The sequence below is a fragment of the Canis aureus genome, chromosome 7, assembly GCF_053574225.1.
Source record: "Canis aureus isolate CA01 chromosome 7, VMU_Caureus_v.1.0, whole genome shotgun sequence".
NCBI lineage: Eukaryota > Metazoa > Chordata > Mammalia > Carnivora > Canidae > Canis > Canis aureus.
Genome location: NC_135617.1, coordinates 13,693,364 through 13,709,950, shown reverse-complemented (window position 1 = coordinate 13,709,950; position 16,587 = coordinate 13,693,364). Strand labels below are relative to the sequence as shown.

General features: G+C 34.3%; 1 protein-coding gene across 8 annotated transcripts in view; it reads right to left on the bottom strand.

Annotated features, from left to right (window-relative positions):
* The window catches only part of ASCC3 (activating signal cointegrator 1 complex subunit 3), a 335,679-nt gene that overhangs the window by 298,262 nt on the left and 20,830 nt on the right, over positions 1 to 16,587 (bottom strand). For 7 of the 8 annotated variants that reach the window (XM_077902962.1, XM_077902966.1, XM_077902963.1 and 4 more), the window contains exon 4: positions 1,487 to 2,046. In XM_077902962.1, coding sequence (XP_077759088.1) covers positions 1,487 to 2,046 — 560 coding nt within the window. Of the gene's footprint in view, positions 1 to 1,486; positions 2,047 to 5,062; positions 5,188 to 16,587 lie in introns of those variants that run through there. The other variant, XM_077902967.1, reaches the window with a different exon arrangement.

Sequence of the window (16,587 nt, the reverse complement as noted above, 5' to 3'; positions counted from 1 at the left end):
GAATTAACAATACAATAACTTACTCCCAAACTAGAGTTAATCAGCATAATACCATTACCATGGGGTCAGTCCTCCAATATCTGTTTAGCTAATTCTCTAAATTAATTTTTCTTTGAAAAAAACTAGTACTCTTTTCCTGTATTCCTGATACTCCATGTGATTTAAAATAATAATAAAAACAAATAATAATCACAGCTTCCATGTCATGAGTATTTACTAAATGCTACTTATCATTTCTCATACAGATATGTCATTTAAGGCCTATAATAATTCTATTATCTTTTAATTCACACCCTATGAGACAGCCCAACAAGAAAACAACCTCTGGAAATTCAATTACCTAAAATCTTACTACCAATAAGTTAAAGAAAAAACGGTCTGATTTCAAAGCCTCTGCCCATTCTACAACAGTATGTTACTTCTCTTAATTCTTCTCTTAGTTCTTCACTACAATTCTTTGTCAGATGTTACTCATCTAATATATCCAGTATAAAAAATAATAATATAATAATAATATATCCAGTATAAAAACTGGGTTGACATCATATTAAATTTATAACAAGAAAGGAATATAATGCCAGTATTGAGAGAAAAACTAAACACTTTAAAATAAACTTGTGTAACTGTAAGAGTAATTAATCATTTTGAATAACAACTAAGTCGTGGCATAGAAAGGAATTAAAATTATGTTTTCCTTTGTGTGTTAAAAAAATTTATATAGTTCTTTACTAAATTATATAAAGTACTCCAATTATTTCTAAATCAGTCTGTTTTTCAGTTTATTCTTTCAAACATAGAAACTAGTGAAAAATATTTTTCTAAATCAGTAAGTCATTTAATATATAGATAAAATTTTTAATACCTTGGAACTTCTTATATTTTTATCAACGAACTCTTAAAAATATAAAACACTATACAAACATTAACAATTATTAGTACAGTAATCATATGACTCATCATTCAAACCTATACACTCTTTGAAGAAAGGGCCCTACAGATTTAAGTAGGACTGTTTCAATAACCAGGACATGTGGACACCGTAACTACCACTCTCTAAGTCTTCTGCTATTCATTAACACTCACAGTCCTCTTATAACTGCTTAGTGGAAAGATATACATGCATACTATCTAAACCATTTCGCTACCTATTTTACAGCAGCACAATACTAAACTATCTGTACTAAATATCCATGTTTTAAAACGCTATTAAGATAATTCACATTAGGGCAGCCCAGGTGGCTCAGCGGTTTAGCACCGCCTTTAGCCTAGGGTGTGATCCTGGAGACCTGGGATCGAGTCCCATGTAGGGCTCCCTGCATGGAGCCTGATTCTCCCTCTGCCTGTGTCTCTACCAATCTCTCTCTCTCTCTCTCTCTCTATATATATATATATATATATATATATATATATATTTCTCATAAACAAAATCTTTAAAAAAAAAAAGATAATTCACATTAATATAAGACTTCAATAACTTCCACAATACCTCATTCTGAAGTTCATCACCACTTTTAACGGAAGCAAGCATATCATACAAAGTACAGCAAAGATCTTCTATTCTTGTTGCTTCAGCCATTTCATTTAAAGTTGCATTTAAGTACTTCTCAACTTCACACCACAAAAAGGAGTCGTTTGTTTTTTCCACAGGCTTGAGCTCTGGGGTGGAATGCTCCTGAAAATGTTCATTCAGAAACTTCTTATAATCAAGGCTTATAGTTTTCTGGGATTCACCATTTATCGGCAGTTCGTCAAAGTGGTCCAAATCATGCATGTCAAATGAAAATGCTAAATTTTTACCAAATAAAACTCTATCACCATATTCCTCTTCTGTCTTCAGGATAAGAGCAGTAAGATTGTCTTGATGAAAACGGGAAGTAATTCGATTAGTAGCATTACAAGCTGCAGTGGCAGATGATGATGGAAAGGGACCAAACATCTGTTTGATAGCCTTTGTCTCTTTGTGACCAACACAGTCCTTCAAGTGAAATGTCTTGAAGAGAAATGCAGCCGCACTTTCAATCACTTCTTTCCCATTATCTATTCCAACTATTCAAAGATGAAAGAAACAATATTAGTTCAAGTGAATCACAGTTCAAGTTACCCTCTTCAAAAAAACTATTACAAATCTTCTTCCAGGTAATTAGAGCAGGGAAAAATATATTGATAAGAATAATCAATTTAAAAACTGAAAAATCGGCAGAGACACAGGCAAAGAGAGAAGCAGGCTCCATTCAGGGAGCCCAATGTGGGACTCGATCCCGGGACACCAGGACCATGTCCTGGGCCTAAGGCAGGAACTACACCGCTGAACCATCCAGGGATCGGATCCTCAAAGTGTTTTTTAAAAACTAATTTGATGGGCTAGTTAAATAAGCCAAAATAAGGTATAAGATATGTCTGAATTACTGACTTTTGGAGCTAGAAGAAAACCTCAGGAGAGCTACAACTTCCTTTCCAATTTGTACTGTAAATCTGAGATGGCAAGAAATAGATTTCTGTAGTTTTCACTCAAAAACATTTAATATCAGCAAGGATGGATATAAATAGAATCTTTTCAAATGAACTTAGCCATATTATAAAACATTTAAAAGAATCTGCCTTTTGTGGGATGTCTGGGTGGGTGGCTCAGGGGTTGAGTGTTTGCTTTTGGCTTAGGTCGTGATCCCGGGATCCTGAGATTGAGTTCCACATTGGGCTCCCTGTAGGGAGCCTGCTTCTCCCTCTGCCAATGTCTCTGCCTCTCTTTCTGTGTCTGTCATGAATAAATAAATAAATCTTAAAAAAAAAAAAAAAAAAAAGGAATCTGCCTTTTAAAGGCCAGAAATAAATTCTTTACCAAAGTAAGAGGAAGTAAAGGAGCAGCCACTAATTTAAAGCATTAATTTCTCATTACTGAATTTTCTCAAATAAAAATAAAGGAAAGAACCTGTATTTGTGGAGGATCCCTGGGTGGCTCAATGGTTTGATGCCTGCCTTTGGCCCAGGGCGTGACCCTGGAGACCCGAGATCAAGTCCCACATCAGGATCCCTGCATGGAGCCTGTTTCTCCCTCTGCCTGTGTCTCTGCCTCTCTACCTCTCTCTGTCTCTCATGAATAAATAAATAAAATCTTTAAAACAAACAAACAAAAAAGAACCTGTATTTGTGTCATAAAATTCAAAGAATAGTCTTAGAGCAGAAAAAAAGAATTTTAATCTGCAGAAGGTCCCCAAGTCATTGTGATTGACCTTGTGGAATAAAGTTGGTAATATAATTAATACTAGTGTCTTTCTGAAACCATGACTGCAATTATATCATTGATCACAAATCTTGAGCAGCTTAGTACAGCTTGATATTCAATCCAAACTCTTATTCTTTGTTTCCAAGTCACCCTAGAAGCTGACTCCATCCTTTTATTCCAGCCTTTTTGGCCATTATCCATTTCCAGTCCAGCCAACATGAATTTCCTAACATCTGTCCTATGCTATGCTTATTTCCATATTTTTATATAACCTTCCCCAAAACCTTTGGTTGTTCAAATTTTACCCATGATTCAGAATCCAGCTTAAGTGCCTCTTTCAGGGTGAGTATAATATTGTATACAATGTGGTACTCTCTCAGTTTTTAGCCCAAAATAGGTGTCTCAATAGAAATATGTTGAATTAACCTAAACCCAGGCCTCAATGACACCAGACTAGTGTTTTTACACCATACCACACTGCCTCAGTAATTTTTTATGGATATTTACACATATGTATAGAAGACCAACAATTCATGAGTGAAGACAATTTTAAAGTAGCTATCACTTCTAATTTCCTCAGGTATAAAGTCTACTTGGGTGATTATAAAGGATTTACAAAGCAGAATGGGACATATAATTGTTCTTTTATTATTTAGAAAAATACATGACAAAAAAGTTCTATAAATTAAGTGATGCTTTAAAATAATTAATTGAATAACATTTATGTACATTTTACTTAGTCCTTAAAGAACCTGGGTTTTGAATAATTTAGGAATTGTGATAATTCTGCAAGTAATTCAACAGAGTTGGGACTACTGAGGTCTAAGCAAAGATGGAACTTACATTTTTCAAACTCACTTTATATCTGACACTGTAAACATACTCTTTTGTAAAGATATTTTACACTTTGGGATTTTTCTTACACAACTTATAAGAACTTTTACATTAATTCATCTCAAATCTTCCTAACAAAATTATCTTCTTCTTACAGATCCTAAAATGGAGACTCAGAGATAAATACCTTGGGATAGATCAAATAACTAGTTATCAAATTAGTTGTTTGATATCTAACAAACTATGTTATCAAAGATGCAGGGCAGATTTCTCTTTTTTTCTTTTTTTTTAAGATTTTATTTACTTATCCATGAGAGACTCAGAAAGAGAGGCAGAGACAAAGGCAGAGGGAGAAGCAGGCTCCATGCAGGGGGCCTGATGCGGGACTCGATCCCGGGACCCGGGGTCACGCCCTGGGCCGAAGGCAGCGCTAAACCCCTGAGCCACCCGCACTCCCGGAGGTTTCTAACTCCTAAACAAAGTGCTTCTACTACACCATACTGATTCCCTATAAATTCCCAGAAAGTAGATTTACCCCTAATTCTCATGTACTAAATAAATAAATCGCTTTGGAAAATAAAGTAATAATCGGGACGCCTGAGTGGCTCAGCGGTTTAGCGCCTGCCTTTGGCCCAGTAAGTTAATGGTAACTTAAATACCATTATTTCATGGTAAAGTCTGTTACAGCCATATACTGCATTCACTAAATCAGTGCAGTGGAGCCATCATACATCCTGCCGGAAAATGATCTCCATAGTGTAAGTGGGAGAAAAAGTCACGAGTAACAGGTCTGAAGAAAAGTAACTGTAGACTCCTTGGAAACATCTACAGAGATCAAAAACATTTTTTGTTTCAGAGTTTCAAATTTTTAAATGACTACTGACATACCTATTTGGGAAAAAAAAAAAAAATCTCCAAATGGCTTAAAAATGTTTACGTTAGATAACGGTGCTTCATAAACGCGCACACCCCCTTCCTGACTCTGACCCCTCCCGCTGCACAACCTACTCCAGCGCATCTCTGACAGGCCACGTGTTCACACCGCAAACTGGTTTCTTAAAGGGGAATCGGCACCGCGCCAGCCGGGAAGTCTGGGCGGTCGTTTCCCACAATAGTGGCAACCCCCGTTGTGGCCACGTTGGGCTTCCCCACCGGGGGACCACAGCCTTCCGGAAACGACGAGGTTCGCTGGGGCGCGAAGACGCGCCGCGCCGCCTCCCGGCCGCCGCACACGCGTGACCCCCGCCCCAGCGTGCTGCGTCCACGCGTGATGACGTAGTCAGCACACGACGCGGGATGTTGGCCGGCGCCCCGGGGGAGGAAGGCCGCTCCAGCCCTGAGCCGGCAGCCACGCTCCTCCGCTAGCGCCTGCGCACCCATGGAGCCGGCACAAGGATCTCTTGGTGACTCAACCGTAGGAAAGGTGTTTGTGCGGCACGGAGAAGACCTCTGAGGAGGGAATGCAATCGACGTCTGACCTGCCCGGGGTCCGGCGGGCCCCACGTCTGGACAGGAACGGCGGGGGGACGGAAACCTACGGGAGATCTGGGCGCTTCGCCATCGACCCGCTGAACCCGAGCCTGATACGTAAAGCGCCCCCGGGACGGGCGAGAGAGACCTCGGCAAAGGCGCCGTGCGCGCCGCCGCTGGAAACCTGTAATAAGCAGTCCTGTTCTCACACCGTACCCCAAGTTAGACTTGTGAGATTAACTGTGAGGATGCTGTTCACAAAGAACCTCTTTATTTTTACGTACGACGTAATACTGGTTTATATTTCATGTGCAATGTAAAACTGATAAACTTTTAAATGATTATTAGGCGAAAGCTCTTCGGTCACTTAACACCTGCTCCCAATTTTCAAGCCTTTTCTAGTTCACAGGACTGCCTATGCTCCTCTTTCTGGATGGATTTTTAAGAAGCTCACTAGTTTTGTCCTCAAGATAAAGTAGCAGTAAAGAATAAAATACACACTAAGCAATCAATTGTCAAAAACTTGAATGAAACTGAAGATCTCCAAACTTAGCAAAGCTGGTCTAGATACCTAACCACTTGCTTGCATATCAAATTTTCTCTCCATAAAACACTAAGCAAGTTAGACTGTGTAAGTCAGAAAACTGGCTCTTATCACCAAAACTAGCACTTCAACTGCAACACATTTAAAGAGATACTTAGAAGGTCACTGAGATATTCTGTGTTAAAATAATAAATACTTGCCCTGCCTACCTCACAGTTACATTGAAAGAAAATGAGATGTGAAATGTACAGTAAACTGTGGATCTGTAGATACAACTGGTTACTGATTAACGTTACAAAACACATTTTTAAAATCAGAGTTGAGGGAGGAGTATCATAAATCATTCTTAACACAAAATGTACTTCTGTATTTCCTTTGACAGCAAAATACTAAGAAATAAAGGGCTGTAAATTTTAGCTTTTAACAAATAGCCTACTCCTTAAGAGCTGGGGAATTCTTAAAAAAACAATGAGTAAAAAATTTTAATTGAAAATTGAATAAAAATATCCATCAACTGCTTGCATCCTTAACTGCTAATAATCAGTTTAAAAGTTGTCAACAAATGAGTTCCTTGACCACTTACATCTTCAGTGTTTAGTAGAAAATATTCTATCTTTTATCCTTAGTTTTATACTGAAATGTTTAAAGCAAATTTACTTTTCCATGTTATGCAAAAACTGAAGAAAACTGAAGTGTTCATTTTACCAAACACCTGATCTACAACTGTAAATACCATAATATTATAACCCTGCATCAGTGCCAACTGACGTTCATTCCATTTGTTAGAAGTATCACCAACACAGCCAAGCTGCTATAAACATATTACATTCACAGAGATTAGCTGATTTTTTAAATGATAAATTTTTTTACAAATATGTATAGTATTTGTGCCATAAACTTTCCTAACCCAGCATTATATATAAAAAAGTACAAAAATAAAGATTCCACTTAAACATACACTATTCCATTCCCCCCCATTCATTTTTTTCCCTTCACATACTCCCCTCCAGTGCCTCTTGCTGTACTTTTTAACTAGTATCTAAAATTGTCTAGAATGAATCTTGCAAGTATTTTCCTCATGTTACAGAGAAATTCAGATATACTGAGATTAAATAACATACTAGGACTATAAGAGTTAGAATCATGTGTCTCCTTTTTATATTATACCATCTTTCAAATGATCAAATTATCAAACAAATTTATCAGGTAATAACGCATCTATCATATGACTTTTTGGGGAATGAACTAAACAGTTTATATCATCTAAACTTAAAATTACCGGGGCACCTAGGTGGCTTAGCAGTTGAGCGTAAGCCTTTGGCTCAGGTCGTGATCCCAGGGTCCTGGGATTGAGTCCCACACCCAGCTCTTTGTGGGAAGCCTGCCTCTCCCTCTGCCTATGTCTCTGCCTCTCTCTGTCTCATGAATAAATAAATAAAATCTTTGAAAAAAAAAAAACAAAACTTAAAATTACCTAATACAATTTAGTATAATGAGCTTCATTTATTTCAGAGTATAACTGCATCAAAGCGCCTCCATCAAAACCTTACATTAAGTAGGCCTAGTATTCAAGAAATGTTCAATATAATAACTTAAAGGAGTTGCTTAAATTTTAAAATTATTCCTGCACTTACACAAATATTACAGCCCTCAGGGTGAGCAAATAATTAAAGGAAAACAAGCAGAGAAACCTACTTGGTAGAGAAAAAGAGAAGTACAAGAGATCAAAAATAGTCCAAAACACTTCCCTATGTTTTAAAGTCAGCTATTCAATTTTATGTATATTTACTAGAAAATGTGAATACTCATTTACAGTATAGACTTCAAGTCAGCATTCAGCCACTATATTGCCATTTCTAGTACTATAAAATCCTGCATCAAATCACAATTTGACTTCCCAAGCAACCAAACAGCTAACATAAAAATAATCAATTTTATATATATAAAAGTTTGCTACAGTAAAAACGTTATTTTGAGCATCACTAAGGAAACTGCACCTTTCTCCGAACAATTCACATACCTCACTGAGATTTAACTGGCATTTTAAACCTTTTTAATGTCCAAGGGAAAATATTAAAAAAAAAAAAAAAGATGAGGTATACACTTTAGTTCTGTATCCATTTATCAGATGCTTAGTATATGCTTGGCAATACATAAAGAAAATCAACTGCAACCTAAAAAATGCCTCTACTAAGGAATGAAGTGCAAATTACTTAGGAAGTTATAATCATTTGTAAATGAAGAATAATATAAAACTAAAACTTCATAAACTGAAGATTTGGTCCTATTTCCAACTTGCCGTTGCTACAATGTCCATTCGATTTACAGCTATTTTGCCATATCCTCAAGTAATGTGAACTGCCTGTTTATACAGCTGATACATCTGCAGAGTTGTCTATTATTTCATTAGGTTATTCAGCTCTTTTGTAATTTCTCTGGTGAAACAGACATAAATTTAACAACTTTGACCCTAACTATTTAAAACAATCTAAATCTGTCAAGATTAAGCAAGCACAACTTCTGCCCCTTTTGCAAAGTTCCTTCACATCACTGAGCACTTAGGTTTACCATGACAACCACAACTATTTCTTTACCAAAGGCTACTGGTATATCTAGATTATAAGGAAATTATTTACTGACAGCCATTTACCAGGTTTTCCTCTAGACACTCAAGTACTGCCTCACATGACAACTATATAAAATAAGAATTACCATCACTATTATAGATGAGGAAACAGGATTAGTGATATTAAGTAGCTACTCACTATTAAACAACAAAATTGAATCTATTGATTGATAACTTTAAATCATCCTAAACTATAGGATAGTTTTATGAAAACAAAAGAGAAAAAAGTATGGAATAAAAAATATAGTTGTGAATATTCCAAATATTAACTTAATGGATCCACCCATTTATCTAAAATTAGACAATAGTCAAGTAGAGTTTATTCAAATGAAAAGGTGGTTTGATTATCAGAAAACCTAGCAACATAATCTACTCTCAAAAAATGAAAGGAGAAACTACTAGTGCACAGCTATGATGGCCAAAAGTGGAGCAGGGAGTGAATAAAAGGCAACAAACATGAGGAAAAGGCCAAGCCATTAGAGTTTTGGGCCCTAACATTACCAAGTTACTGAACTCTATGGAGGAAGTTTGTGAGATGAGAAACAATTAAACCCACTTGGTCTCTGTTACCATAAGTAGGCTTTTTGGTATTTGAGCTGAATACATTCCTAATACATATTTATGAATGTATAAATATGTAATAAAAGTAAACATGAGAATAATAATACAAATTTATTTATTATACTTATGATATTGGTTACCAAAGGCTGAGCAGGGTCCATAAGGAGTTCTGACCATATCATTAAGATTTTATTTCTTAGGGGCGCCTGGGTGGCTCAGTCAGTTAAGCATCTGCCTTTAGCTCAGGTCATAATCCTAGGGTCCTGGAACTGAGCCAGGCGTTGGGCTCCCTGCTCAGTGGGGAGCCTGCTTCTTTTTTTCCTTCCGCCCTTGTCCCTTGCTGGTGCACTTTCTCTCTCAATAAATGAATATAATCTTTAAAAAAGAGATTTTATTTCTTAAAAAATAAATACTGAAAGACAGCCAAGTGTTAGGATGAATTGTGAATACATAGGCATTTGTTATATTTTTATCAGTCTGAAATATTTTGAGAAAAAATGATATTATGAAAAGCATAATTATGTTTTATTGAAAACAAGAACATATACAGTATACATACAGCTCAAAGAATTATCACAAAATGCATGCACCTATTTAATTTGGATAACTACTTTATATAGAGAATATTATTAGCTCCCCAGAAACTCCCAAATCCACTCTCAGTCATTACCTGCTTCCTCAAAAGTAGCCACAATCCTGACTTCTGAATCAGGATCAGTCATACCTAGTTCTCAATTTCACATAAACAGAATCATCATCCTATCCGTTCTTTTGTTTGGCTCCTTTCATTCAACATTATAAGATTCCTTTACAATGTTACATATAGCTGTTGTTCATTATTACTATAAGGTATTCTATGTATCATACTTCACCCCACTATTTAACAGTGAATTGTGAATTGCATTGTTTCCACTTTAAGGATATTACAAATAATGCATTGATCTTTTGCTTACATTTGCAGATATTTTTACTGGATATTTATGTACATATTACTAGATAGTATATACCAAGACTCAACATTTCATTTGACCAACCACAGCAGATACTGTCAAACAGTTATTCAAAGCAGTCACATCAATTTAAAAGTCAGTAGTGGATGAGAATTCTTATTTCACAATCTTGAGCCTGACCAACAATTGGTATGTCATTTTTTGTAATTTCAACCATTCTGATGTGCATGTAGCAGCATCTCTCTGGTTACTAATAAGGTTGGACCTTTTCATGTTTACTGGCCATTCAATTATCTTCTGCAAGGTGCTTGTTCAAGGTTCTTGTTCCTTTTTATATAGGATTACCTTTTCTTATTAATTTGTAGGAGCTCATATTTAATAGATACAAACTCTCTTTTGGGTCATATTTGTTGAAGCTATATTCTCCTATTCTGTGACTTGTCTTTTTACTCTCAAAGAATAAAAAATATCAGTTTTAATGTAGTTCAATTTACCACTCATTTCCAGTGCTTTCTGTTTACTATTCAATAAAATTTTCCGTATATGAAGGTCCTGAAGATATTCTTTATTATATTTTAGAGGATTTATTTTTTCATGTTTTATTTTATAAGCTGTTAAGAGTTATTTGTACATGTATAATTTTTTCATATACATATACAGTTGATCCAATACCACATACTGAAAAAACAGCCATGTTTCACTATTTGATATCCTTATTGGTAAAGAAAGAGCCCTAATATCTCTAGGTCAGTTTCTGCACTCTACTCCATCCAACTGGCCTATTTGTCTATCCTTAAACCAACATATCACTTCTAATTTACTGATCTTTGTAAGTCTTAATATCCAGTAGAGTCAGTGTTCCCTCTTTATTTTCCAAGGTTGACTTGGCTGCTCTTTGACTTTGAATTTCCATATAATTTTCAGATTATCTTGTCAATTTCTACACAGAAATGCATACCCTCAAACACAAGCCTGCTGAGATTTTGATTAGGATTGCACTGAATCTGTATGTCAATTGGGTAAAAATGGTGTCTTATAATAATGAGTATTCCAATCCTTTGTCTATTATTGCATTTATTTAGGTCTTCTTTAGTTTCTCTAATATTTTAGTTTTCCAAGAGGAAATCTTGCTTATTTTTTAAAAAATTTGCTGCTGGTAAGTAGAAATAAAATTGATTTTTATATTGACCTTGCTAAATTCATTTTCTGAAGATACAGCTATGTGAATAATGGCATTTCGATGAATCTTTATATTCTTTTTTGCCTTTTCAGCAAAGAAGGACCTTTAGAACAGTAAGAAAATGAAGTGGTGATGGGCATTCTTGTCTAATTTTCTATCTTAGGGGAAAAGCTTTTTCAACAAGCATCACTACATATGATGTTTAATCTAGGGTTTTATATTATTTATCAAATTAAGAAAATTCTCTTCTATTCCTATTTTGCTAAGAATTTTTATAATTGATTTTAGATATTCAAAAAATGTTATCTACTTAATCATGTGATTTTAAACTTTTATTACATGAATCACACTATTTTTCCCTACTAATCCAGTTACCTTTTGTACACTCATGTACATTTGTGTTCCTTCTCACACACACATTTCACATGTATTTTTTTATTGATCCTTTTGACAGTATATTGTAGTCTTCGTGATACTTCACTATAAACACTTCAGTATGCATCTTCCGAAATCTAAGATATACTTACATAGCCACTAAATCATTGACTCACCCCAGATCTAATATTACCTAATGATATCCAGAGTACAGACTCAAATATCTACAATGGTCCCAAAAATATCTTTATTTTTTTTCCAATTCAGGATTCAGTCAAAGAGAGTACATTACATTTAATTGTTATATGCTTGCTTGTAACCTTCTTTAATCTACAGTAATAACCTCATGTCTCTTTAAATGACATTATATGACATACTCCAGTAAAGCCATCAAGGCATACAAATTTCTTTTTGTGAAGGTTTTTAATTACAGATTCAATTTCTTTCAGTCAAATATTCAGATTGTCTAGTTCCTCTTTTGGCAATTTTAGTCATTTTTGTCATCTTAGTGGTCTGAATCTGTCAAAAGCTCTTCTCTTCTTCTCATTCTCCTCTTCTCCATCCAGCTTTCCTCTTCTGGAATGGACAGTCACCTTTAGGAAAAAGTGGCCCAAACACCAGAATCACATTTTCTGGGTTTACGTATGCTTCCAGGTCTCAACCCCATAATTCTTCATTGCTTTGATAGACTTTGTCGTAGTTACACAAATTTTATATTTTAGTTTTTCTAGTTATTCTCAGCAGAGACCTGTTCCAAATTAACCTGTCTGCTAATTTCTGTGAAATGGAACTCCAAACTTTTTTGAAATCTACAATTTTCAAGGTAGCTACCTTTCACAAATACTCCTGAAAAACTTCCTGCCATATCCAATACACAACAGGCTTTTATTATTCTAAATATGTAGCCTTAGTTCCATAGACAGAATTCCCACATCCTAGTGTCTTTTTAAGGTTCCTTTTCCATAAACAGCTTTCCACTCTCAGTTTTGATTCCTCACTTTTTTTTATAGTACAATTTAATTTCCTTTACAACTCAAAAAAACATAATGGATTACCAAATTCCCTAAACCACACTTTGTAAGTCACTCCTGTCCAACCTACATTTTGATTCATATTTTTCTTAAAGACAAAGTTATGAAAGGTAAAATGCATAAGAACATTGAAACCCAAATAAAGCAGAGATTATAAATCAGAGAAGTCAAAACAAACAGGACTGTGTATGGTAAAACAATACGTATACTAAAAAAAAAAAAAAAAAAAAACCTAGTTCAGTTCTGAGTCCTAATCTGTATTTTGACCAGAGTAAAATTATTAGATCATTCTGTTCTGGCTCTGGGAGAGATTCAGTTATACAGCTGAGCAGGGAACTACAGGGTCTTTCTACCGACCTTTCCTCCATTCTTGACCCCCATTCTAGTTTTTCTATCAATACTCATGAGTGAATAAAAAAAAAAAAAATCTTTAAAAATTATTAAAAAATAAATAAATAAAATAAAACTCTAAGTAACAGATAAACATGCCTAATACGTCATGCATTTTGATTACAATTCTCAATCTTGATCTCTTTATTTCCAAAGATGTTTCTACTTAAATTACATTAAACATATTGAAATAGTTTCCTTGCCAACAGAATATAGATTAATACAACTGTGCTAACCCTTCAAAATCCATGGAGGAAATAGCTATGTCTACAATGTGTGTTTAAATAAACTAAGATTAAGGGCCAAGAATACTACTTTTAAATAATTTATAATGTTTTCTTCCTAAAGTTAAGTTTTATTATTAACATAATCTTGGAGAATAAAATTGTAAGAAGGTATGGGAATACATTAACTGTGAATCTGAGAGGAAAAAAATACTGTAACAACCAAAAAGAGCTGTCAGCATCAGAAGTAATAAAGACTACAGAGTACTTTTAGTTGAGTTCTCAATAGTTCACTTATTTATTGAACATCTATTTCATCCATTGCACTATATTAGGTATTAATATTCCATACTATAAAAAAGCATGGAATAATTATAGTGAACACTACTAAGATTAGAAAGGAATAACAGAGGACATGAATGAAGCCTAAGCCATTTCTTCAGAGATGAAAGCATTTCAGTGAACACAATGGGGAACGTTATTTTAACATATAAGAAAGACAAAAAAACACTAAGCACTATTAAGAAATTAAGTCAGTAAACACTGTATATAATTAGTAGTAAAGGTTACATATGATAGAATGACAAGGAAATAAAAGGTAAATTGTTTCAATTCATAAAGAAGGTTTTCTTATGTCCATTCTACGGAATTTGACCTAATGGGTAATCTGGGAATAAAAAATGAGCTTTGCTTTTTACAAAGATCAGTCCAGTAACAGTTAAGAAACTGAGTAAGAAAGGAAGGTTGAAGTAATAGGCCACTGCAATAATTTAGACTGGAGAGGATAAAAGCCTAAATTAGAATAATGGTAAATAACAGAGAGAGTGAATTGAAGAATAGGGAAAAAGGAAAAAGTCAGCTTGACAGAACATGACATTTGAGTACGAGGATGGGAAGGAATCTAGTATTTCCATCATATTTCTATTTCAGAATCTGGGTCTAGCCTATCTTCACCACAATTAAACCATGGGATTCACAAGTGAAGATATTGCATCAATCCTCTGACGTCCCTCACCAGCTTAAAATACCCATTACAATGACTAGTGGATATACATGGTCTTAGGTACCTTATACTATTATACTCAATTGAAATATAAGTGATTGTTCTTTCTTCTTTGTTCTTTTGCTCTACCTCTTTAATACAATTACACCAAATTACCTGTGTGAAAGAGCAATATAAGAAATCACAAAAACGTTTTTCCCATGAGACTAATTTTCTCAAAGCCGCTACTTCTAATTACACTTCCATTATCAGCATTATTTTCATTCAGAAAGAGTAGCTGACTAGTCAACGATAGTTTCAATAAAGCTAATATTTATTCAACTTAAACGCAGCATTAAAAATAGATATAACAAGGCATTTGCCTAAATTCAACCCTAAGGTTTTCTGTCATGTAAATATTCTTTTGGGATATTACATCTCAAAATAATCAATTCCTTAAACACATCAATCTATAGAATAGTCCCTAAGTATGAATCAGATGTTTTGCCAACAGGTAAAACTCCTAGGATTACTTTTAATGACTGATATTTAAAACAATGATTTAAAACAATGATTTCTGACTTGTCAGAGCTACTCAGGGAAGAAGTCTAAAGGGTAATTTATTTCTTAAAAATCTTAATGTCCGCATCATTTAAACAAAGAATCTAGTCATGGTACTGAATAAACAACATTTTAATACTGTTTTGCTAAGTATTCTGAGGTATTTTTACAACTGAACTAAAGAAGAGGAAAGACACTTTTTATTTCTTAAAAATCTTAATGTCCACATCATTTAAACAAAGAATCTAGTCATGGTACTGAATAAACAACATTTTAATACTGTTTTGCTAAGTATTCTGAGGTATTTTTACAACTGAACTAAAAAAGAGGAAAGACAATTTCTACAGTTTTTGAGAAGTATTTTAGTCAGACCATCCCCTCTCCCCAATGACCCTAACATCTTAGAAATGAAAACAGTGAAGTCCAGAGGGTTAAAATCCTAGTCAAGTTGATCTGGGTAAACTAGATACTGCATTTTCACTATAATTTTGCAATGAATCCAACTACTTCTATATTTTTGAAATATTAAGTGTGATTCTATGTCAAATGCTATCAGAAATCTCATCAAAGTACACTTCACTTCTCCTAGGCTTAAACAATAACAAAAAAATCCCTTACTTAATAAAGCCCTTGAACTTCAGAAGATAATCTAACTACAAAAAGATATATGACATTCACTTTGTACTTTCACAACTTAAAACAATGAGGATATTAAATTTAATATTATACTATATTAAAAATCAATGATAATTAAATAATATGTCAAAATAAAAATATTTGAAGAATAAATTTAAACATTTGATGATCATAAATAAGTATATGAGATATAACTGAAACACCCTCCCCAAAGTTGGTGTATAGAAGAAAACTGTCAACCAGCATATGATAAACAGTAAGGATCTAAATTTTTCTTCTACCAAGAAATCACCTGAGAAAACTTTTTCATTTATTTATCAAGTGAATCTTAAGGCTCTAAAACATGCCAAGCACTATTCTAAGACGTGCTGAACAAGAAAAGAGCCTCATGAAAAGGAAAACATCAGATAATGATAAATGTTATGGAGAAAATGTCACTTAAGTTATAAGATAAAAGCGTTACTCTGTAACAACTTGAGATTAGATGGTCAGTGAGGGCCTCATTAAGGAAGTAAGTTTTTAGCTTACTTCAAAATAACAAGAAAGGATCTACCCACTCAAAGAGTAGGACAAAAGAACATTCTCAACATAGGAAATAACATGTATAAAGACCTCAAAACAGGCACCAACCAGGATGGAAGAAGTGAGAAAAAGACCAGTATTTCATGAAGCACAACTGATATGGGAAAGGATGACTTGAGATCAGAGAGAAAGGTGGAGGCCAGATCTCACAGGGCCAAAGTATCAGCATGAACTTTTTTGGTACAAACCTGAGTCTGGAAAATTTGCAACAAGCATAGTGTTAACTATGCTTTTTAGTTACCAGAGTCTAAAAAGAGAGGATGAATTTCAATGAACAAACTCAGATGTTATATCAAACATATATCAAAATTATATGTTTGATAATTTGATATCAAATTATCAAAAAATAATTTGTTTTGTTTTTGTTTTTTAACCTTGGAAAAGTAACCTATATTAATATGTAGTATTACAATCTCTAATT